We start from the raw sequence: 23,518 nt of genomic DNA on the forward strand, positions 1-23,518 counted from the left end.
TTTGTCAAGTGTACTGCACCTTTTAAGATATACAAAGAGAAATTCTGCCATTTCTCGACACTGAGAAACTGCTAATTGATAGAGAAAACGCCGAGACTTTTGTTGTTACAAAGCACTTATCTAGCTAGTAGGTGGCGGGCTGGGGGTTGGGGGTGAAGCAGCAACTGAGACGCAATTTCACTTTTAATAAGACTTATCTGTTTTTACTTTAATAGCGCTAATTAGATTAGGTGAATGTCATTGCTATAAATAAAACCGAGCTCAATTATAAGAGTCATCCAGTTGTTAAACCTTAAAACACAATTGCGCAACTCCTAATGCAAGCGTATAAGACGAAAGACGTATAAGAGTGAAACAAGTATAATGATATGCATATATATAAGACGAAATATAAGAGTGAGTCAACACACAAATAGCTAAAAGTACACATTGATAACAATTATACATACCAACACCATAATGCCGTTCGTACAAAGATCAACTCCCTTCAAATCTGTTCGTCAGCTGTTTGCGAGAGAGAGAGAGAGCATGGCAGCGAGGAGAGGAGAGCGTATGACTCTTTCCAGCTGCAGCAATAATAAGCCTTGAAGCTTTCCAAAGCTTCACGCACAACGCAATTTGTTTCAGTGCACATCTTCGACTTCGACCGCCGCTATGGAAATGGAGCACACGCTAAAAGATAATAACGAAACAATCATTGAACAACAAGCCGAGCGCCAAGTACCGAACGCCAAAGACGACGAGTGCCGAACGGCGAAGTGTAGTATCATGTCTAAACAGCAATGTTGGGGATGCTGTGCGCATACCTATAAACAAACATACATACATACATACACATGTACATGCCTACATACAACCAAAGATACTCGCTCGGTGTGTCGATTCTTTGTCTTGCGGTGATTAAATTTGCACTTTGTGTCCGTCGTATGCATGTGTATGCTAATGTGTGATTGCTACGTCAAAAAGTGATCCCGATACGTAAACAAGAACATCTTCTGCAGAGACAGAGGACAGACAGTCAACAATCAGTAATCATAGCTGCCAGCTGCGAACAGCGCGCTGCTCCCGCTGTAAATGTCTTCGCTCGCTTATCAACACTCGCTCACAGTCGAATGCAGCGACGCAACGAAAGCAGCAGCAGCAACGGCGCAGGCAGCGAATAGAGGACAGCAGCAGGCCAGGCCAGGCCAGTGAATGCGTTGCGCGCGTCGTAGTTATAACTTGTTTCGTGGGCAGGGCGCAACTCGCTGTGTGCTCGCAGTGTGTAACGGTACACCCCGAACTCAAAATAACAAACATAGCAACAGCAGCCGAAGCAGTGGCAGAGGCTTAGGCAGCAGCAACGCAAATAATAATAACAATAACAAAACAAATCTAATCTTGCGACGCAATTTTTATATTGATAGTGCGTGAAACGGGCCGGGCTAATCCGTCCAATGTGAAACGTGCAACGGAAAGGGTCTGACATTATAATTGTGTTGCCTCAATAATTCGCATTGCCAGGTTGGCAGATGAGTGGCCAATTAATTGCTGCCCACCTGTAGCTAATGGAAAAGTGAGTGCAATGAGAGAAATCTGAAACAAAGGCAATATCTCCAACGACAACAACAAAAGAAACTGCAGCGAATTTGTAACAAGTCATACGGAAAACCAGCTTGCCATATGAAAAGAAAAAAAAAAAACAAAAACAGCAATAATAATAATAATAATAACAATAACAAGAGCACAACAACAACAACAGTAAGCGATCGGTAGTCAGAACGAAATAGCGACAAAACAAAGAATCAAGTGGGTAACAAAGAACGCAAAACACAAGACAACAACACAGCCCGTAAAGACTGGAACGCCAGAAACAAGAACAGCAACAACAACATTACAACAACAATCAGTAACATTTCAATCAGATTTCGACAGCAACAAGAGAGCTAGCGCTGCCTAGGCGTAGTGTGTCGCTGCGGCGAACTGGAATACACAACATTCAGCACAATAGCAACAGCCATAAAACGAACAGTAACAAGCTTTTAAAATTTTTGACTTCGTATTTTGTGCGCAGTCAGCGCAAAAAGCGACAAATTATTAATTAAAACGCCAAATGTTTGGCAGGCGTCTTGGAAAGTGCATGTCTAAGCAAGAGCGCATAAATACGGAGCACCGTTTGCAGTGAGTGCAAGCGAGAAACAACGCCAGACGAGAGAGTAGCGTTGAGTGAGAACAAGCGCGAGTGCAATTCCTGTGTGAGTTTGAGTGCGCGTGTTTCGTTTCCAAATTGTTGCGATCAGCTGGGCTGCGCGTACGTGCTTCTCTTCGCTTACATCTCAACATTTTTCAAGTGCACACCAACAACGGTAGCTGCGTATTAGAGCTCTTGCGCGTCGCTCGTCTTTATGCCGGCATTTGCTCTCCGCACAGGTGGACGCATCTTCCGTGGCCGTGCCATTGTGTTATCAGTCAATGGCACTGAGTGAACGACGCCGCAGCGTCAATTAAATTTCATAGCAGTGAGTTAACTAGCAGAAGCAACAACACAACAATAATAATAACAATAACAACAGCGCCAGTGCAACTTTCAAAGCTTTTAAACGCCCGCACAACGTCCAGCAGCCTGCACATGTACGTATATTGTATGTATGCATGTATGTATCTATGTCTGTTTGTGCTTGTGTGTGAATACTTATCAGCGACCGAGTGAGCAGAAATTAAATATATAAAAAAAGAACATGTTTTGAGCTACTTCCAAATACTTGCCACATGCAGTTGTATTTATAAATACATAAGTGTGCGCGTGTGTGTATATGTGTGTGTGTGTGTGTGTGAACTTGACAACAAATATGTAAATCGTTGCAGAGTCCATCAACTTTTGATCCAGCTCAGTTCATTTGTTCTGATAACCGCTACCTTTCATAGTTTTTATTATTGGAAATTTTTCATTTCAAATTGGCAATTATGACAAACAGCAGCGCAATTCTTATCAGAATGTTGTTGACCCCTTTTCCAGCTGACATTACCGCAGAGCTAGCAATAATATGAATATATAGACAGACATATATATGTATGTATATAACTTATATATTTAATAGAACTTTTGCTGATTAATTATATACATATATATAATAAATCAGCAGAAAGTTCTATCAAAGATTAGAAATTTCTGTCATATATTATAGTTCATCGTTTCGTTTGCCCAATTTATATTTAAACCAAATCGGTATATTTAAATACTCTGGTACTCTTATAAGTCTTAATCAGTGAATCTCTAAAGCTATTATCGAACACAACTGCGACCACATAAGCACTTAAAATTGTGTTTATAAGAACTTTCCTGTACCTACCTAACTTACATTAGGGCATTAGCTTATCTCTCACTCATGTATTTTGAATTGGTTGCAATGTATTTCATTCAATTATATATAGAAATTAAAATAGTTTTTTGTTTTTGTTTTTGTTTTTTTTAGATAAGAACTACTAGAAATTCGTATTTCTGATAGATTTCGTACAATTGTTATCGTTTTCTTCGAACTATCATTATTATTATTGACATTATTATTATCCCATTAGTATTATTATTCTCATTGCCATCATTATCATTACTATTCATATGAGAATTATACGAATACAAATGATTGGAAAAGATCCTAATGGAATCTTAACACTCTTACATGCTAATCCCATATACAAACAAACATTTATATACATATATACACATAGGTATAAGTATATCTATATATTCATAGTTACCATGCTTAAGCCCCTAATATAAGACGTACCCCAACTAGTTCGCAATTTGGAGCATAATAAGGTACCCATACATACATACATACATACATACATATATATGTATGCTGATATGCCCATACACATAGATTTGCTTTAATACACTCGTTGAATATTCTCTGTATGAATTGTGTTTGTAGCCTTCTCGCATTTACCAAGCAACACTGATAAGCGATGTGCCATTCTATATAGACCGATTAGTATAATATATATATATATATATATAGAATTGTTATTGTACTTTGATTTGAGAGTAGCACGCGTAGCTTGTGAAAAATCCAAAACCGAGATTAGTTAGTACACACGGTGTTCAACGATCGGCTGGTTAAGAGCTGCGACTCAAGCGCTAGATCATTTCGGAATTAAATTATACATATACTATATATATAATACAGACATATATACAATCTATATAGAGCACAGGTATCTGATTCAGGTTAAGCTATGAATGGGCAAACCATTTCTATACTCGAAACATGCAGTTGCAAGTTTTTGTTCGTTGGTTCAATGACCAGAGCGAAATACTAAAGCCCTAATGGAATGGCGACTGATAAGGCAATGTGGCATATAACACGTGTCGCCATAGATCACTTTGGGTTATACATAACATGCATAACGCGAGACGTGGCTTTGCGCTAAGCCAACTAATAAACCAAACAATAAACAATGCTAAGGGTAATACATAGTTCATAATCATTATATATTTTACAGCAAATACTCCAGACATCATGTCGCATGCTACGCTGCACCATGATGTGGCACAGCCAACGCTGCCTGCCTCAGAGGATCTCACAGTACAAACAAACAAATCGAAAACCAACACCTTGAACTCCCTACGCAATGGCAATACCTCGAACTACTCCAGTCCCGGGCCCGAGAAGCTGACGGTGCTGGACATGATACTGGAATCGTTGGCCCTGCGCAATCTGACGTCCAAGGATATGGGCACACTGATAAGTAAGTCCATACTACAAGTATTTATACATGTGCGTCATTGCCCTCGTATTAACCCAATTTTATTGCGATCTTTTTACAGTGCTGGGCTCCATGTTTCTGCTGTTTGTGATAAGCGTGACCGGGTTCTTTGTGATGTGGTTTACCGAATACTACAATAATACAATGCTCGAGGTAATCGCCGATACGAATTGTTTATTTTCTCTCTATGCTCTCTTCCTTCTACATTCATTGCATTTCGTTCTTTGTTCATTCATTCATTACCTTTTGATTCAGTTATACCAGTTCACATTACAAATATACCCAGTATATATGTATATCCAATCACTCGCTAATTTGTACTTTCGTTACTTTCGCAGAATTTAATACTCGCTGAGCACTCGGATACGGCGAACAGTTGGCTCTCACCGGATCCCAAGTATGATACGCTGCTGAAGGCGCACATCTTCAACTATACGAATATTGAGGACTATCTGGCTGGACGAGCGGACAAGATACACGTCGAGGATCTGGGCCCGCTCACCTATCAGGAGCATACGATCAAGGATCAGGTGTCCTTCAATAAGAATCATACGGTTACATTTCGGGTAAGCCTCTCACAAATTTCCAGTTCTTAAACAAATATATTAATTTTTCCAACTGCTTGCAGGATAAAAAATCGTATAAGTTTCTGCCGGAAAAGTCGACAGTGCGGGAAGATGATATGATCCTGGTGCCCAATGTGCCGCTGCTATCGGCGGCGGTGCATGTGAAGCGGATGGCCGCAATCAAGCGCCTCATTGTGACCGGCACCATCAAGCTCTTTGAGGAGCCGCTGTTCAAGCGACTCACTGCCCACGAGTACCTGTGGGGCTATCGGGACAAGATCATCAGTCTGGAATCCCTGGGCGGCGGCAAGACGCATTTCGGTCTGCTGAGAACTGTGAGAACTAAAGAAACTTGGATTCAACTTAAGCCACATCAGCTAATCCCTGATCTCTGATCTCCATTTGCAGCGCAACGGAACGAGCGTGGACTCGGTGCAGCTGAACACGGGCGAGGACGACATCTCCAAGTTTAGCATCATCACCCAGTTCAATGGGAAGCCCCAGTTGGATTTCTGGCAGGGCGACGAGTGCAACCGCATCGATGGCAGCGAACCGTCCATGTTCTCACCCACCATGCTGCAGACTCGCAGCACGGTGAATGTCTTCCTGCAGGTGCTGTGCCGCAAGGTGCCGCTGCGCTTCGAGAAGGAGGAGACCATCTACAATGACATCGATGTGCTGCGCTATCGTACGCCCTTGGACGTCTTTGCCCATCCTTCCGAGAATCCGGCCAACGAATGTTATTGCCGCAATACTGATCTCTGTCTGCCGAGTGGCGTTATCAATGCGACCAGGTGCTACGACGATTCGCCAATTTTCCCATCGTTTCCGCATTTCTTCACCGGCGATCCGATACTGTACAAAGATTTTGAAGGCATCAATCCAGATGCCGAACTGCATCAGACCTATGCCGATATACATCCGCGCTTTGGCTTCCCCATCAGCGGCGCCTCCCGCATCCAGATCAACATCATGCTGGACAAGACGCCACTGCTGCGCAGTAAGTTAAATGACATTCGCTTATAGAGTCCATTCATCTACATCCCCGTCTTTCAGATCAAGCCTGGCGCATGCAGAATGCCACCATCTTGCCCCTGATCTGGATTGAAATAACCGCTGGCGACTTTAATGAAGATGTCCTGCACACGCTCTATGTGAGCACCTTTGGCCTGGATGCCATCCAGCTGGCGCTCAAGTACGGCACCCTGTTGGTCTCCGTGACCAGTTTCAGCCTGATCGTGGCCAGCGTTTACTATCTGAACAGCAAGCGTGAGGAGCAGCAGCAGCTGGAGAAGAGCAAATCCTCTGCGGAGCTGGAGGCCCTTGCTGGTCCAAGTGCTAGCAATGGTGGTGGCATTGTTGTTGTCCAGGTCCTGCCGCATGGCGTCAGTCTGGCGCATTGCGCCAATTCGTAGTGCCATTAGCAATTAGTTAGGGGAGGGATTTGTGGGCGGGGCAGCACAAATGGGTTTTGTGCGTGGGTAAGAGAGAGAGCCTTCTTGCGCTGGAGTGCCTTATTAATCAAGAGATTTTCGAATTTGTCACGACTTAGGATACGAGCAGTATATGTAGTTAACAAATTGTATATATGTATCATATGTATAAAGAAATGAAACAAATGTTTAATAAATAGTAAGTATATAAAGCAATAAAAGCTATGTAATTGATTATGTATCATTAAATAACAGGTATCCTTCCTCGCCGCTGAGAATTCAAGTTCAAAATTCAACTGCCCCATAGTTTGGCGGTAAAATAACAGTTACTGTTGATTAAAAGTGTACTTAACAGCGATTTACCAGAATTATGTTGGCTGACAGTGCACTGTTAGCACCATGTTCATTAACATTTTCAGCCCTGCTGCTGATTTCTGTTCGCCTGGTACTTCAGAAAACCTTCATACGAAAACTGCACTAAAACGGCTTTACCGGCAGCCCCGTAACGGTATGCAACAATTTTTTACAGTGCAATTTTGTTGGATAACTGTTGATACTTGAATTGATTCGAAACAAATTACATCAAATAAAAATAAACACGATTTATTTATTTTTATTTAATTTAAAAGGTGCAGGCAAAATAAATGAGTATCATAAGAATAATCCGTTCTTTGCTCTTTATTGCTCACAAACTCTTTTGAAAATCCCTATACGACCTTCTTGACTTTGCTCCCTGACAAGAGCTAGTTGATATGCATGATTTTCGAGAATTTGTGCCCATGCTTGGCCACACTGCAAAGTACTGCCAGCACAATTCGCATTCGACCCGCGCAAATTCAAACAGACATTTGAACCTTTTATAATTGTTATAGCAAATATTTATTGTTTCTAAACAAAACGAAATTCGTATATTAGTTGCTTGTTCAACATTTGATTGTTTTATAAACCTTTAGTTATTAAATGCATGTGTATTGTATATGTATATTGCATGTTGAAGGGGGTTTAAATGGGGAAGGAAGAAAGTTAATACGCGTATTGGTTGTAGTTTGTTTTTATGTTGTATAATTATTTTGTTTTGCGTTTGTTGTTGTCTTTAAGTTTTTAATTAAGAATAATAGTTTATATAAAAAATAACAGAGAAATTATATAAAAGAAACATTAAAATATAATCGTTTATTTCCTTTTTGTTGATTTTTTTGTTGTTTTTTTTTTATTATTTTTTTTATGTATTAATAATTAACGCGTCAATTGCCTGAATCCTCGCCATCTAATGATTCATCCTGCACCGATGAGCTGTCGTCGCCGCCGCCGCCCCCGCCGCCGCCTCCGCGCTTGGACGATGGTGTGCCCGTGAGTCGGCTGGAGCTGAGGCCCATGCCGCCGGTGCGTCTACAAAAGGACAAACAAATACAAAATATTATAACAAATTATTTTTAAAAATAATTAAAAACAGAGGCTTATCGTGCAAAATAAAACAAGAGGTTGTAAGGGTCAACGCAAACATACATATATATATATATATATGTATTTAAAACAATATAACGAGAGTTGTGGGGAAGTGGAGACACGCTATGTACGATATAATGCACTAAGTTCTAGTCCTGGGATGGGAATTCGTATCGAACATTGAACGCTATTCAAACGCACGATTTAATGTGTATGTGTGTAAGTGTGTGTGTGTGTGTGTCTAACATGCACTAAAATCTTGACATAGATCTGGTTGGAATTGGTTCATTCTCTGTAGTTGGTTGGGTGTAGATGAAGATGTCGCCAGCACTTACAGCCTACCAAGAGGAAGCGAAGCGAAATGGAAACCTAATGCAGACCCTCACAATTCATAATGAGTGCAGCATCCTTTTTCGGCGAATATGCTTTGGCCTTTTCAGTCTCGGCCACCTGTATCGAACTATATATGCATATATAGTAACAACGTCGTCAAGCCCAGAGAAAAATATAAATAAATAAACAGTACAAAAAACCAAAAAAAGTAATAATTCCAAAAAGAAGCTGAGTTACAATCGGCTTGCCGATGTCAAAGTACTCTTGCAGACAGATAGAGATTACAGATTCTATATATTAAATCTATATGACATGATTACAATGAGATGTTATTCAATATACAGAGGTGGTCAAAAGTAATTACACACCGAGCTTTTTTCTGCATGCTCAGCTTTAAAAGCTTGTTGTTGTTGTTGTTGTTCGCTGTTTTTGAAAAAAAGCTTTTGTGTCATAAAGCTTATTCTGTGTAGAAGCGATCGGCAAAAAGAAATTGCTAAAATAACGGTACAGGTTCGTAGATATAGCAAAAAGAACAGTTACCTAGAGGTTGTCAAAAGTATTTACACACATTTTTTTTGCGTCATAAGTATTTACACAAAATTTAAACATTTTTTAATGGCATTAATTAATGTTATTTATTTTTAATTTTTGTTGAACATAATAAAGGGTTTATTTATTTAATTTAGTATTTTGTCATTCCCCCTTTTTCGTCAATTACAGCCTGAAGCCTGGCTGGAATTGATGTTACCAATGATCGGGCGAAGTCAACTGTGAGCTCCGACCATATTCCGGTAACTTCCTGAATGGTATCATCCCGTTTCCGGTCCTTTTTGAATAGCCGTTTGGATTTTATTAAAGCCCAAACATTTTCAATAATGTTAAGGTCCGGACTTTGCGCAGGCCAGGGCAGGATTGCTTGATCTAAGTCCGCCAAAAACTTGGTGGGTATTGAGCCTTTGTGGCATGGAGCATTGTCTTGCTGCAATACCCATTCGATTGTTGGAAATAGTTTGTTCGCCGAAGTAAAAGCATTGTCATTTAATATGTGCAAATATCGTGATTGGGTCAGAGTGCCCTCTATTGGCACAAAATCTCCAAAACCATAGTACGACATGCAACCCCAAAACATTACTGTGCCACCTCCAAACCTGCTAAGAGGCTGCACTGCAGTTTTTTTATTTTGTCGACTTAAATGCATAAAAGTCTTTCGAAATGAGCCTTGAAACTGAAATGCAACCTCATCTGTCCACAAAATGTTGTACCAAAACTCCAAAGGCTTTTCAATGTACTCTAAAGCAAAAGCAAGACGTTTTGCTTTGTTTGCTTCCGAGATATCAATGATTTTTCGGACGACATAGGTGTTTATGTCAACATCCTTTAACCTTCTACGAATAGTAGCATCACTGACATGTTTACCAATTATCTGTTGTGATGCTGCAGACACTTTAACTGGGCTTATCTCGGGGTTTTCTACGAATGTGCTGACAAGTCTTCTGCATTCCCTGGTGTTCAATGCTGGCTTTCGCCCACTTCGGTGTAAATTATTCAAATTTCCAAGTGTATCCCTTTTGTTAACCAAGTTATACACCGTTTTTCTAGATATTTTGAATATCTTTACCAACTCCGATGCCCCAACACCACTCTTAAACTTGGTTACGATCTCGGATCTTGTTTCGACTGATAGTTCCTTTGTTTTTACCATTTTACAGCACATCTACAATTTCAACTACAAATTGAATTCCGATCTTAGTCAAAGACCGCACATGATCAACGCAAATCAAAGACTAAAGGCAAATTTACATTGTGTAAATACTTATGACGCAAAAAAAATGTGTGTAAATACTTTTGACAACCTCTAGGTAACTGTTCTTTTTGCTATATCTACGAACCTGTACCGTTATTTTAGCAATTTCTTTTTGCCGATCGCTTCTACACAGAATAAGCTTTATGACACAAAAGCTTTTTTTCAAAAACAGCGAACAACAACAACAACAACAAGCTTTTAAAGCTGAGCATGCAGAAAAAAGCTCGGTGTGTAATTACTTTTGACCACCTCTGTATGTATATAGAGACACAATCAGACCGACTTCTATATAAGTAAAATCCATATTGACATAGTAAACAAACAGCTGAACAGACTGGTCATGGAATGGCTATACCTATCAGAAATCATAAGACTATATACTATACTACATATACTATTTGAAGTGCTCCACTTTTAGGCTATACACTTTCTGCTTCTTCTGCAAGAGTATAAACTTTCATTAGAGCGACAGCAGCTGCCGCCACTGCTGCTGCCTTCAGTTCATCCAGTTCATTCCCCGCTATTCTCTGCCCTGCCCTTACCGCAATTTCGTTTTCAGTGAGTTAATCTCACGGTTCATGGCCTCCTGGGATTCGATCATGTCCTCGCATTCGCGCTGATATTTGCGCTTTTGCGTCTTCTCCTTCTGCAGCTCCTCCTCGGTCTCGTCCAGATTGCGCTTGAGCAGTTTAATGCGGCTATTCAGCTGCGATTGATATATAAAGAGAATTAGTATTATCCCAAATTTAATTCTAAATTCCACTCACTTTATCCATTTGCTCCTTATGCTGGTCGACGTGTCTTCGCTCGTCCTCGATGTTCATGGTGAGCTCCTTGATCTTCTTGTCCATTTTGCGGTTGGCCTTCTGTTGCAGCAGTCGCTCCTTGCCCTCGTTCTCCAGCTGCTCCTCCAGATTGGCAATCTTCGCCTCGAGCGTGGCAATGGTGGCCTTCACCTTGGTGCGTTGCGCCGTCTCGATCTCGGCCAGCTTGGCCTTCAGCTCCTTGTTCTGGCGCTCGAGCAGCGCACGTCCGTTCTCATTCTTCTGCGAGTTGGACTTCTCGTTGGCCAGTTCTGTGGTCAACTGTTCGATCTGTAGCTGCGCCTTGCGACTGCGATCGAGCAGTACCTCTGAATTCGATTGCTCCTCCTCGAGCTCCTCCTCCAGGGTGGCAATGCGCGCCTCCAGCCGCCGCTTCTCATCAATCATGAGCGAGCCCTTGCTGGCATTGGTGGCGATCTCCTCGGCCAGTTCGTCGCGCTCAGTTTCAGCCGCTCGCCTGGCACGCTCCGAGCTGGCCAAATCCTCGGTCAGCTGTAATACTTCGGCCTCGAGTGCCTTCACCTTTCGTTCGGCTTCTTTGCTCAGCGCCTGCAGCTCCTCCTTGGCGGCCTTGGCCTCCTCGGCATCGCGCAGCGCATCCTTGACTTGTGCTTGTAATTTCTTGGCATGCTTGAGGGCATCCTCTTTCACCTTGTTATGCATCTCCATGGTGGTCTCAATCTCCTTGAGATCACCCTCCAGCTTCTTCTTGGCCGCCACCGCGGCCGTTCGCTGTTTGCGCTCCTCGTCCAGCTCGGCCTCCAGATCGCGCAGCTGCTTGACCAGGCCACGTCGCTTCTCCTCGGCGCCCTCCTCCTTGGCTAGCAGGTCCCGTTCGAATTGCGAGCGCAGCGCCTGCATGTTGACCTCCAGACGCAGTTTGGCATCCTCGGTCAGCTGCAGATCATCCTCGAGCTCCTCGTTTTGTGCTTTCAGCTCGGCCAGCTGCGATTCGAGCGCACGTTTCGCCTTCTCCAGCTCGTGAACGTTCTTGTCGGCCGTGCCCTGTGTGTTGGCCAGATCGTCGAGCTCGTTCTGCAGCTGCTTGCGTTTCGTTTCCAGATCCTCGATCTTGTCGTACGCCTCGTCCAATTCGCGGGATACTGACAGCACCTTGGTCTCCTTCTCACGGGCCTCACGCTCCGCCGTGTCGCGCTCCTGGGCGATCTGTTCTGATATGGCTTTCTCTTCGGCGAGTATCTTGTCGAAGTTCTTCTGCTTCTTCTCCAATTCGAGCACCTGATGAATGATATAAGGATGAGCAACTGGCCTATTTATTATGTCTGTCTTTACTTACCTTCGTGCGTTGCGCCTCCAGCTCAATGGTAGCATCCTCGAGCTCCGACTGGATCTTCTTTTTGCTCTTGTCCAGGCGGTCGTTCTGTGCCAGCAGCTCCTTGACCTGTCGCTCCAGCGCCTCGATGTCCTTGTTGAGGCGCTTCTTGCCTTCCTCGAGCTCCTTGGCCAGATCGGCATCCTCCTCGGCCTTCTTCTTGATCTCCTGCATTTGGGCTGTTACCTCGGCCAATTTGCGTTCGAAGTTGCGTTTCGCCTCCTCATCCTCCTCGAGCTGCTCCTGCAGTGCCTCCTTTTCCGATTCGATTTGACGCAGTTTGGAGCTGAGGGCGAGCTTCTGGCGGGTTTCCTCCTCCAGCAGCTGCTGTGCCTCTGTCAGCTGCGATTCCATATTGCTGGCTGACTTGACGGCCGCCGAGGCCTTCAGTTCGGCCTCCTCCAGCTGGTTGGTAATGTTCTCCGCCTCCTGCTGCAGCTTCGTGCACTTCTCCTGCAGTTCGGAACGCGCACGCTCAATCTCCGCCAGCTTCACCTGCAGCTCAGCGATCTGAGACTCCGCCTGCTTGCGTCGGCGATCATTCTCCTGTCGCGAGCTGTTCACGCTTCGCAATTCCGTGGCCAGATCCGCATTCTCCGCCTCGAGGGTGCCCTTGGCCTTCTCCAAGCCGGCCTTGGCCTTGCGCAGATTCTCCAGCTGATCGTTGATGCTGTTCAGCTCCTGGGCATGCTTGTGGCGCATTTCAGCGAGCACGCTCTCATGATTCACGCCCTCCTCCTCCAGAGACTTCTTCAGCATGGCCAGCTCCTGCTCGCGCTTGGAGCGCAGCTCCTGTTGGGCTGTAGCAGAGCAAGAAGAGAATTTGATATAGAAAGTATTACAGGAAAAGCATTAATATTCGACTTACCGGCTGTGGTATCCAGTGAGTCGAGCAGCTCGTTCTTAAGCGCCTCCAATTCCTCGCTGAGATCGCGACGCAGTTTTTCGGCCTTGCTGCGCGCCGACTTTTCGGCTTCGAGGTCCTCCTGGATCTCGGCCAGCTGGGATTCGAGTTCACGCTGCGCCTTCTGGGCGGCGGCCTTTGAGGCGGACTCCTCGTCGATTCGCATCAGCGTTTGGGTAAGTTCCTCCTCGCGCTTGGCCAGCTGTGCTTGCATCTCCTCGACCTGGATGCGGCGCTCGTTCAGCTGCTCCTTCAGATCGGCCACCTCGGTTTCGATTTTGCGCTTGGTGCGGTCCGATTCCTGGCGCTGCTGTTGATCCTTGTGCATGCGTTCCTCCAACTCGGCAATGGTCGCCTCGTGCTTGGCTTTCAGTTTGGCCAAATGCTTGGCCTTCTCCTCCTCCTCAGCCAGCGTCTGGGACAGATCGTTGGCACGTTCCTCCAGCACTTTCTTCTCCTTCAGCAGCTTCTGGTTCTGATCTTCGGTGAGCGCCAGCTCCTCTTCATGCTTTTTGATCTTGGCATCCAGCTGCACCTTTTCGAGTTGGAGTTTCTGGCGTGCAGCCTCCTCCTCTTCGAGCTGCTCCTCCAGATCCTGAATATGCAATTCCAGTTTCTTCTTATCGCCGGCCAGCGACAGTACGCGCTCCTCTTCCTCCTCAATGCGCGTCTCCAGCTCCTGCATCATATCCTCCAGCTCCTGTTTACGCGCCATTAGGCGTGAACGCGACTCCTCCGCCTCGGCGCACAGCTCAATCTCGGCCTGCAGCTGCTCGGCAAGCGTGGTCTTCTCACCCAGCGCCTGCTGGTATTTACGCTCATACTCCTGCGTATTCTTGGCCAGCGATTCGAGCTTCTCGCGCACCTGCTTCAGCTCATCCTCCTTCTGCACGAGCTTCTCCTCCTGCTTGGTCACCTCCAGCAAGGGCTTGACCTTGGTATACAGACGCCACCACTGCCAGTTGCGCAGCTTGAGATAGGCAGCGCAATTGCGCTGGATGATGCGTATGGCGTTCAGCTGCTGGAGACGCTTCTGGTAGTTGCGGCGGGCGAGGAAGCCGCGACAGAATGCCTGGAAATTGACAATTAGATCGGAGATCTTGAAGTCGCGCTCCTCCTCCAGATGTGCCAGCACACCGGCGCGGAAGAAGATCTTCGATTGGCCAACACGATACAGATTGGAGTCGAGCTCCAAGGCCTGGATCATCTTCTCGCAGGCCTTCTTGCCGTCCATAAAGCCCTTCGGTATGACATTGGGCGTAAGCAGTTCGTAGCGCTGCCTGAACTCCTGGAAGGGTATGCGATTGGGGAAGCCCTGGCGACAGATGCGTATACCCTCGAGGACACCATTGCAGCGCAATTGGTCCAGCACCAGGGGCGCGTCGATCTTGCCAGCCCGCTTCTCGTGATTCGGTATGATACAGCGCACAAAGTTTGGGTTCGTGTTGCGCAGCGTGTCCATCAGTTTGGCCAGCTGCTCCTTATACAAATGCGACACGGTGCGGAACATGCCCTTGCGCGTGCGCGCCCCAAATTGGGTATCAGTTAGCGCTTGCTGTGCCATGCCGACTATTTCCGCATCCTTCCAGATGTTCACGACAAACGGATCCTGCGATGCCTGCAACAGCGACACAATGTTCTCGTTCAACGGATCCATGTTCTTCATCAACCATTTCGTGGCCGAGTAATCCACCCGTCCGGCATAATGGACGATGGCAAAGTCGGCAACGCCACGGAAATCGGTCTTCATGAATTTCGGATGCATGGAGTGGGCGGAGACGAGCTTGTCGACAAACGTCTTGTCGGTGGCCTTGGGGAACCAGCACTCCTCATCCAGCAGAGCCATGATGCCACCAGGCTTATCGATCAGATCGATGGTGGGCTGCAGATCGAGTCCGAAATCAATGAATTTCCATTCGATGCCCTCGCGCTGATATTCCTCCTGCTCCAAGATGAACATGGTGTGGTTGAATAGCTGCTGCAGCTTCTCATTGGTATAGTTGATGCACAGCTGCTCGAACGAGTTCAGCTCGAAGATCTCGAAGCCAGCCATATCGAGAATGCCAATGAACGAGGCGCCCTGTCGCTTGGTGCGATCCAGCGATCGATTGATGCGATTCACCAGCCACTTGAACATGCGCTCATAGCACGCCTTGGCGATGGCCTCCACGGCGAATTCGACCTGCTCCTTGGTCTGTGCCTTGGTCACAAAATCGCGACCCACTTTGATGCGGGGCGTGAGAAAGGCGCGCGTCATATCCGTAACGCTCAAGCCAAGCAAATGGGCAATCTTCTGGGCGACCGTATTATCGGGCAGCGTTGCCTGATCGTTGTTGCGCTCCTGCCGGAACTTCATGCTGCCAAAGAGCAGCACGGCGCTAACGATCCGGAATATCGAATTGAAATCCTCCGAGGTCATGCCCATGATGTTCATCGATTTGACTGTCGCTTGGAATTCAGCAAAGTCATCGACCCCAGGCACGGGCAACGTGCCGTTTGAGAGGAATGGATACGACTTAATGTCATCGAGTATGAATTTCTCGCGCTGCTCCGGCGTTGCGCCCGCCAGCAGCTGATAGAATATATGGAATGTACGTTCGTCCTTCGCTTGACGAATGGCACGCGACTTCTCCAACAGATAGGTCTCGATATTGGCGCCCGAAATGAAACCCGATGCATCAAAGTTAATGCGTATGAATTTACCCTGCACAAAGAGATTTATATTAATCAAATTGTTTTCATATTTCATTTGCTAATTTTTACTTACGAAACGCGATGAGTTGTCGTTCTTGACCGTCTTGGCATTGCCAAAGGCTTCCAGTATGGGATTCGCCTGCAGCAGCTGTTGTTCCAGCTCGCCCTGCGAAAATAGTCGTACATTAATATATATTACACAAGGGTTTCACATAAAGCTTTCATTGGGTTAAACATTAAATGCATACAACATACGGCACATACAGAATTACGTAACTAAATACATAGACGAACGCATACAACAAATTTACATGATTATTCAGATTAGTCAACAACGAGCAGAAGAACATGCACAAAAGCCAGAAGAAACAAACATAGTTCCTACACGTGAATGGACAGGTCACAATTTCCTAGGCTAATGCAGTGCGATCGCCTTGAAGATCCTGATCATTGAGGGTAAGAGCAGTCAAAGAAAGTGCATATCATAGAATGATGTTTAGGATCAGAGCTAGAATCAGTTGGAAAAACTATAGATTGAAAAGCTATTATAGACTGTAAGATTGTGAATAAATTATAAGATATCACAAGAATCGATCTTCAAACGATCACTGAGTCTCTTCTGCATTTTAAATATTGTCAATCAACTCTTGATTTCAGCTTTTAAAAGAACTCTTAAATGAAAATATTTTAAGACCGCTGCCCTTAGCTTAACTTTTCATATAAATATGATTTATGAAAGCTGATCCTAATGCTGTGATCGTAAATACTCTTTGAGTAAATTTGTATAGCTTATCTTCTCTTTAGATAACATTGCTTGAGCTCCTGTAGAGCGTAACAAAGAATTCGTGATCTCTTAGGTAATGCGCGTAGCTGAGAAGCTTTTCTCTCTGCTTTCCCTTTCGTTCGATCGCACTGCACTCGACTCTAAAGCCATTCGGCTTACTACACAATCCGCTCGCGGATTGCTTTTACCTCCACCTCGGGCATGGGCATATCAACTACGAGACAGTCACAATGCGTCGCAGCAGCTAACCGATCCACCACATGGCAGCTACTTAGCTGCATGATCGTCTTCGAACCGACACCGTTGTTGTTTGCTTCGATGATCTTCCTACTGTGCACCTTATTACCAAATATATTATTGACATTACATTTGACCTTAATGTATTTATTCGTGTTCACCGAAAAGTTCTGCAATAATGGGTATGTGGTTAAAGGCAAAGGTATTAAGTTGCTAAATGGGATTTACGTAGATCTGTTATACTAGAGGAGCTAGCACAGCATTCAATAGTACAAAAATAATAAATACAGCCAAGGCAAAACGAAATAGATTTCTACATATAAAATATATAAGATATATATGTATATATATTTATGTATATATTTATATAGTATGTTGATAGATTGAAAAGTTTTGCTTGGTTACTTGGAGCATACTTTACCGCAAATGTTTCTTGATGACTACTCTAAAATATGCGTAGCGTGAGATATATACGATGATGATATACATGGATAGCATGAAGTGGGAATAGGAGTTAAGCACATGGCACAGTTGCGATTAGAAATCAATTATTGGAACTTGTTTTAATAATCTCTCACTCGAAATTTGAGTTTGTCAATGAATGAGCATGAAGCGATTGTACAGAAAAACAAAAGTTAATGATAATCAAAACAGACTATTCGTCATTGAATGAAAATGAGTTGAGGCATTGGGAAAATAAGTGAAGTACGGCAAGCCGTAAATGTCATATTCTTGCAGAACTATTGAAAAGAAAAATATCTTGGCTTTCATATTAAAAAGAAAAGGACTTTTAAAATTTCTCATATATTGATTGAAGAATATTTAATTTAAGAAAAAACAAATTCTGTATATTGTTTATCGATTGTGATATTTTATGCCTATATGACTTGCTTCTTTTCAGATACAGACAATTTTTTGTTAACTTTTGGGGCTTTTAAGATTAATTTCAATTTTTTATTTATTTATTAATTTTTTTTTTTATATATATATTTTTTTTTTAATTTTTTCTTATACTCTTTTCCTAAATCTTTTCAAAATATTTCTGCAAAAATATAAATAAAAAGACATTTTTAGAAACACAAATTCAAACGCTTCTTAACAGAATTTGTTGGTAAGAAAAATACAGAAAGAAAGACAACGAAAATTATGTTAAATTTGTTTAGAAATTAATTTAAAAAAAAAAAAATAATAATAAATATTTATATATGTATATAGAGTGTACTATTTCTAGAGTTTTGCATACTTACAATGAGGACGGCAGGATTCGGCACCTGTTCATATTTTGGAGTTTGGGTTGATTTGTGGTTGTTGGTTGTGGATTTTTGGTTGGTTGTTTTTATTTCGATTTGAGTTGCGTGTGGTTTGGTTTCGTTTTTGTTTTTTTTTTTTTTTTTTATGTACAAATTAAATTAAATATAATAATTATGTTTTATACAAAATGTACAAATCGCATTAAATAGTAAATAAAAAAGCAACAACCAGTCAATTGTACAACAACAACAGCGGCAAACAATAGTAGTAGTAGTAGTGGGTGTACGTGTACGTGTGTGTGTATACAGTTGTATATGTTGTGTGTGTGTGTGTGTGTGTGTGTGTGTGTGGTAGAAGGTGTAACGTTTGCACATGAAATAAATAAATAAAATATAATTAATAAGTATAGAGCAGTTGAAATTAAGTCGAAAATAAAGAACGCCTTTAGCTAAGTTTAAACTTAGTTAAGCTTACAATTAAACTCATAATTTGTATAACTCTTAACAAATTTGTATATAAAACTATATTTTTATAAATAGTAAGAACAAGAGTAAATAGTTAGGAAAAAATTCTGAAAATAAACAAATGCAAAGCTGTGCAAAGTTTTTTATTTGCCTGCAGAATTTTATTTGTATATTTATATTTAAAATTTCTATATTGAAACTCCCTTATCCTCCTGATCTACTCAGAGTTTAACGAATTTCATATAATAATATATGTATATTATATATTCTTTATCTCCCTCTAAACGAACCTTCTTTACTTCCCTCTTTCTCTCTTACTGTCCTTCTGCATATGTGTTTGTAGGTTTTCTTCGTCAAAATTAGGGATAGGGATTTTATATAACAAGTCCTATAAACACAATTAAGCTGACTTATAAGCTAAGGCATGTCCACTCTTCCTATCTCTCTCTCTCTCTCTTTCCCTCTGATAGTTTTTTCCGCTCCACTCTTATCAGACACATAGCTGTTAAGACTTACTACCATGATGAACTAATTTCTAATCAAAGTATGTTTGTGTGTGTGTGTGTGTGTAACACCTGTAGCACCTTCCCTTGAATTTGAGTTTGTTTTTCCTTCTTTTGTTCGCTCGAATAGTGAATGATTCAGTTGTTGAACATGCACGATATCATCGTCTATTTATGGCAAATATAATCATAATTAATAGCAAACTGGCAAACAGCTGAAATAACAACAACAACAACAACAGCAACAGCAACAACTATAACAACAACTGTTTGCACTTCAATTTCAATTTTGGTGTTGACTTTTTATGTTTTATTTGCAGCTTATCACCTGAAAAGCAACAACACGTTCTAGAATCACCCCTCATATAAGGCTGTAAAACAGAGAGCCCCACAACATCTCTCAAGAGCAGCAGCGTCTAAAAGGATTTTCGTTAGCAGCGAAGCTAAAGCCAATTATGGCAGCAACAGCTGCAAATTATGAAACAACAACAACAATGTGACACACATTTTTACGTCTAGATATGAACATCTAAAAAAAAAAAACTTTGAAAAACTTACAAAAATTAACTAACAACAAACAAAATTGATATGAAATGGAAAAACTTCAACTCGTTGGCCCTGACGCAATTTCAAGTGATTTCATTTTCAATTCTCTTCAATTTTCAATTGTCACCGCAAGGCAGGGCGTGGCAATTGCCTATTTCCCCTTCTCACCCACTCCAGCGCTCCTTTTTTTTTATTATTATTTTCTTTTATTGCTGTCCATTGACAAGCGCAATTAAATTTCATTTTGGGTGTTTGTTTTATGGTTGTAAATAAAATGAAAAACGTGCGCCAGTTGAACTGGACTATGACGAATTGCGTATGCTCTACTTGAGTTGATTAGATCAAATATGTATATGTATGTATCTAATTGAGAAGCTAATTAACTAATATATAAGACTAGACTATAAACCAAAATTTAAAAAATTATTTATTTATATTGAAGTAAGTATTTATTTATTATTATAATTAATGAATCCTATACAATTGTTGTTATATCTCCACATTTGTGCATTGACTTCTGATTCACAAAAACCATTCATATATGGCAAAAAAATAAATCAAATTTTCAAATAAATATATCAACGCAGAAAATCTAAAGCCTTCCTTATTTAGCTTTCCAGTTAAAAATGAAATATTGTTTTTTTTTCCCATTATCTAAACTTTGGTGTTGAGCACACACACACACACACACATCACATCATATCTATGTCAGATGATGATAGTGCCCCGCGTTTCGGTGTAGGGCACAACAAATAAAGTCATTTGTCAGCAGCCATCAAATAACTTAGGGTAACTACAGCCACGCACACACACACACATACAGAGAGGGATATATACATATGTGTATTATCTGACTGATTAATGAAGTGTGTGTAGAAAGAGAGAGACAGAGAGAGAGTAAGAGATAGAGGCTTTGTTGTGCGGCTTCTAGTGTTTGGGGTCTGTGCCATATGCGCCACACTCAAATGCTGCATATATGGATAATGCCTGGCCTCATGGGGGCTACGTGATTTAATGTCATTACATCAATGCTAAGTGCAACATTTTGTTGTACATGTGTGTGTGAGTGTGCATTCTGTGTGCATGTGTGTGTGCATTTGCGGATCATAATTCGTAACTAGAGACACACAAACAGCTGGGAAAACGTTTTAGCTGAATCAACAAAGTAAAAAGTGCTTGATGCATGGAAAAAACTTGCTCGACTAGGTAAATGCCCTGTGAAAAGCTTAGGCATAAAAACTATATATAATGAGTTATTCCACATATTTAATTTATACACTTTTAAGATTCTATTTTCTTTACATTTCAAACTAACTAAAGCTTAATTTTTACTTTAAAATTCTTACAATTTGTACTGAATTTTTATTCCATATTAAATATGTAAACTTGTCAGTGTCTAGCAACTCCTTCACTTGTACAGGGTATCTCATGACACCCACAACTCAGAGCCAGTTTGAGGGCGTATAAAAGCCAATTTGCCGACACATTCACAACGTGAATTGGTCTTTTTAATATCCATATGATTTTTACCATTTATCAACTGGTTAATTATGACCATAATGATAATCATGACAATGACAATGACAATAATGAATAATTAAACTAAGTATGTGTCAGAAGTCTTTTCATCTTTCAACTTTGTTAAGGCAATTTGAGCCCACGCACGGCTTTGCATTTGTGTATCGAAAAATAGATAGTTTCTGTTTCTCTCAGTGTATTTAGGTGGGAGACACTTACCGCACCAGAGCCCTTGGGCTTAGAGGCAGCCACATAGGCCAGAAATTGTATGACCTTCTTGGTATTCTCCGTTTTGCCAGCACCCGATTCGCCAGTACACAAAATCGATTGGTCTTCACGATCTAGAAAGAGGAAGAACATATGGAAATTTATAGAAATAATTCCGAAATGGAGAAATATTTATGTAATGATAATAATTATAATAGAGCAATGGTAGGATAGAACAGTATAATAAGTATAGGTTAGGATAATAGGGATAGAATGGGATCAGAATATATTAGAAACTGCTAATGAATATGATATAACAAATAATGCCTAAACAATAATTTTAAGCATTAAAATAGTAGATAATCTAACAAATATTATTAATAAAATCACAATAATCATGAATGATTTCAATAATTAAGTAGAAATGCCGAAATGGGTTAAGCACAACGACAAACAGATAAAACTTCGCCAACAACAACAACAAAAAATAGCTGACAATGTTTTTATTTCTGTTGTTTTTGCCTTTTTCTCAGTTTCTCTTTATTGTAATGTTTTTTCCCCCATTTTTCTGTCTTTTTATTGTTTAAGCAAAGCTCAGCTTGAAATTTAAGTTGACCCAAATTCAAGTGCGCCAACAACAACAACAAATAAAGACAAATAGGAATGAATGTATACCCTGTAAATAAGACGAATGGCATACAAGTTGGACATACAAAAAGGTGTGGGTAGCTATAGAAAGATTATTTTGTAGTAACTTTTTAAATAAATTAAGAAATCATTTTGTTATAAAAGTAAAGTTAAACAAAAAAAAAAAAAAAAAAGTAAAACTTAAAAAAAAAAAAAGAAATAAATAAATAAAAAATATATATTGTATATTGAATTTTATATTTGAGAAAATTCATTAAATATTTTTCTTATGTAGAAAAAATATTTTAAGCAAATAAATTATGTAGATAGCCAATTATAATGAATTAATATTTATCATTGGTAAATAAATCATCTATTAAAGTTTATTATAGTTAACCTTATTTGTTAATTAATAAACAAAATTCCTTTTTTCTAATAATTCAGTAAATACAGGGTATGTACGACATAATAGACAAGTAAAACACACAAAAAATAAAATAAAATAAAATGAGGGTTCGCACACACACATTCAATTGAAAATCATTTAAAATTTGCGCGCATCTCATAAATACAAACAAACCTACATCGATACATAGATACATACATGTATATACATGTGTATATAGTCAGTATATATATAGAAATTGGGCGCCACTTGCTGATCTGTTTGGCTAGCTAAATGCAGTTGGCTGATCTAGCTCTGACAGCTGCTGTTAGACGCTTAACTAAGTCAGGCAAGCACAGATTGCAGTTAGCCCAGATATTCGATACTCGATACACATAATCGATACACACACACACACACACACACACTGCATACTGAGCTCTACCTAGCTATAAGTTGTAACCACAAAAACACGACGCAACATATCCATTGGCACAGATTTCGGTTTACAAATAAAAAAATAAGCAAAAAATAAAATACAAAATAAATAAAAATACAAAAATAAGAAAAAATAGATAACAAATTGACACATAACGACCCCGTACTTATTACGGCCTGCCAGCTTTATAGCCATAGATGGACACTCTGTAGATCTCAGCTTGAGTTTCATTTAGACATCGTCAAGGCGCCGCCGTCACATTGCATAAGTCGCCACCCCCCCCTCCCCCCTCACTGCTGAACCCCCCGCGCAGCAAATGATCTTTTTCAAGCGTTAACGATAAAAGCAACAACAAAAGCTGAATAGAGCCATAAAAAAGCCAACAAACATCTCGATTGTAGCTTAAATATTGGCGCCACATTTGAGCAAGTTTTTTTTTTTTTGTGTTTTATTAGTTCTTAAATTGTCTTTTTC

At 41.3% G+C, this 23,518-nt stretch overlaps 2 protein-coding genes across 7 annotated transcripts in view; one reads left to right on the forward strand and one right to left on the reverse strand.

The window, feature by feature from the left end:
• Positions 1–1,014: 1,014 nt before the first annotated feature.
• Positions 1,015–6,994, forward strand: LOC6579450 (lysosome membrane protein 2). Of its 2 annotated transcripts, XM_015163681.3 has the most exons (8): positions 1,015–2,498; positions 2,553–2,610; positions 4,483–4,728; positions 4,808–4,899; positions 5,085–5,312; positions 5,375–5,647; positions 5,721–6,312; positions 6,369–6,994. In XM_015163681.3, exons 3-8 carry the CDS (start codon positions 4,500–4,502, stop codon positions 6,725–6,727), a joined length of 1,773 nt encoding a protein of 590 aa, XP_015019167.1. In that variant the 5' UTR covers positions 1,015–2,498; positions 2,553–2,610; positions 4,483–4,499; the 3' UTR covers positions 6,728–6,994. The 2 variants fall into 2 exon arrangements, with proteins under 2 accessions (XP_015019167.1, XP_043866609.1); XM_044010674.1 differs by having other exon boundaries at positions 1,015–2,610.
• Positions 6,995–7,910: 916 nt separating this feature from the next.
• LOC6579451 (myosin heavy chain, non-muscle) overlaps positions 7,911–23,518 on the reverse strand; it is a 32,403-nt gene continuing 16,795 nt past the window's right edge. Inside the window, exons 5-14 of one of the 5 annotated variants that reach the window (XM_044010668.1) lie at positions 21,606–21,727; positions 18,352–18,375; positions 17,526–17,549; positions 16,157–16,249; positions 13,354–16,093; positions 12,450–13,285; positions 11,096–12,391; positions 10,871–11,034; positions 8,527–8,651; positions 8,037–8,134 (exon numbers count right to left, since the gene is read on the reverse strand). In XM_044010668.1, the coding sequence (XP_043866603.1) occupies positions 8,561–8,651; positions 10,871–11,034; positions 11,096–12,391; positions 12,450–13,285; positions 13,354–16,093; positions 16,157–16,249; positions 17,526–17,549; positions 18,352–18,375; positions 21,606–21,727 (5,390 nt within the window). In that variant the 3' untranslated portion in view covers positions 8,037–8,134; positions 8,527–8,560. Of the gene's footprint in view, positions 8,135–8,526; positions 8,652–10,870; positions 11,035–11,095; positions 12,392–12,449; positions 13,286–13,353; positions 16,094–16,156; positions 16,250–17,055; positions 17,275–17,525; positions 17,550–18,351; positions 18,376–21,605; positions 21,728–23,518 lie in introns of all 5 variants that reach the window. The other 4 variants (XM_015163685.3, XM_015163686.3, XM_015163684.3 and 1 more) reach the window with 4 other exon arrangements.

Source organism: Drosophila mojavensis, unplaced genomic scaffold, assembly GCF_018153725.1.
Source record: "Drosophila mojavensis isolate 15081-1352.22 unplaced genomic scaffold, ASM1815372v1 contig_80, whole genome shotgun sequence".
NCBI classification, from domain to species: Eukaryota; Metazoa; Arthropoda; class Insecta; order Diptera; family Drosophilidae; genus Drosophila; species Drosophila mojavensis.

Coding starts and splice junctions, on each gene's coding strand:
- LOC6579450 (XM_044010674.1), top strand. CDS start 4,500: ATGTCGCATGCTACGCTGCACCATGATGTGGCACAGCCAACGCTGCCT. Junction 4,729..4,807: donor GGATATGGGCACACTGATAA/GTAAGTCCATAC, acceptor ATCTTTTTACAG/TGCTGGGCTCCATGTTTCTG. Junction 5,313..5,374: donor ATCATACGGTTACATTTCGG/GTAAGCCTCTCA, acceptor AACTGCTTGCAG/GATAAAAAATCGTATAAGTT.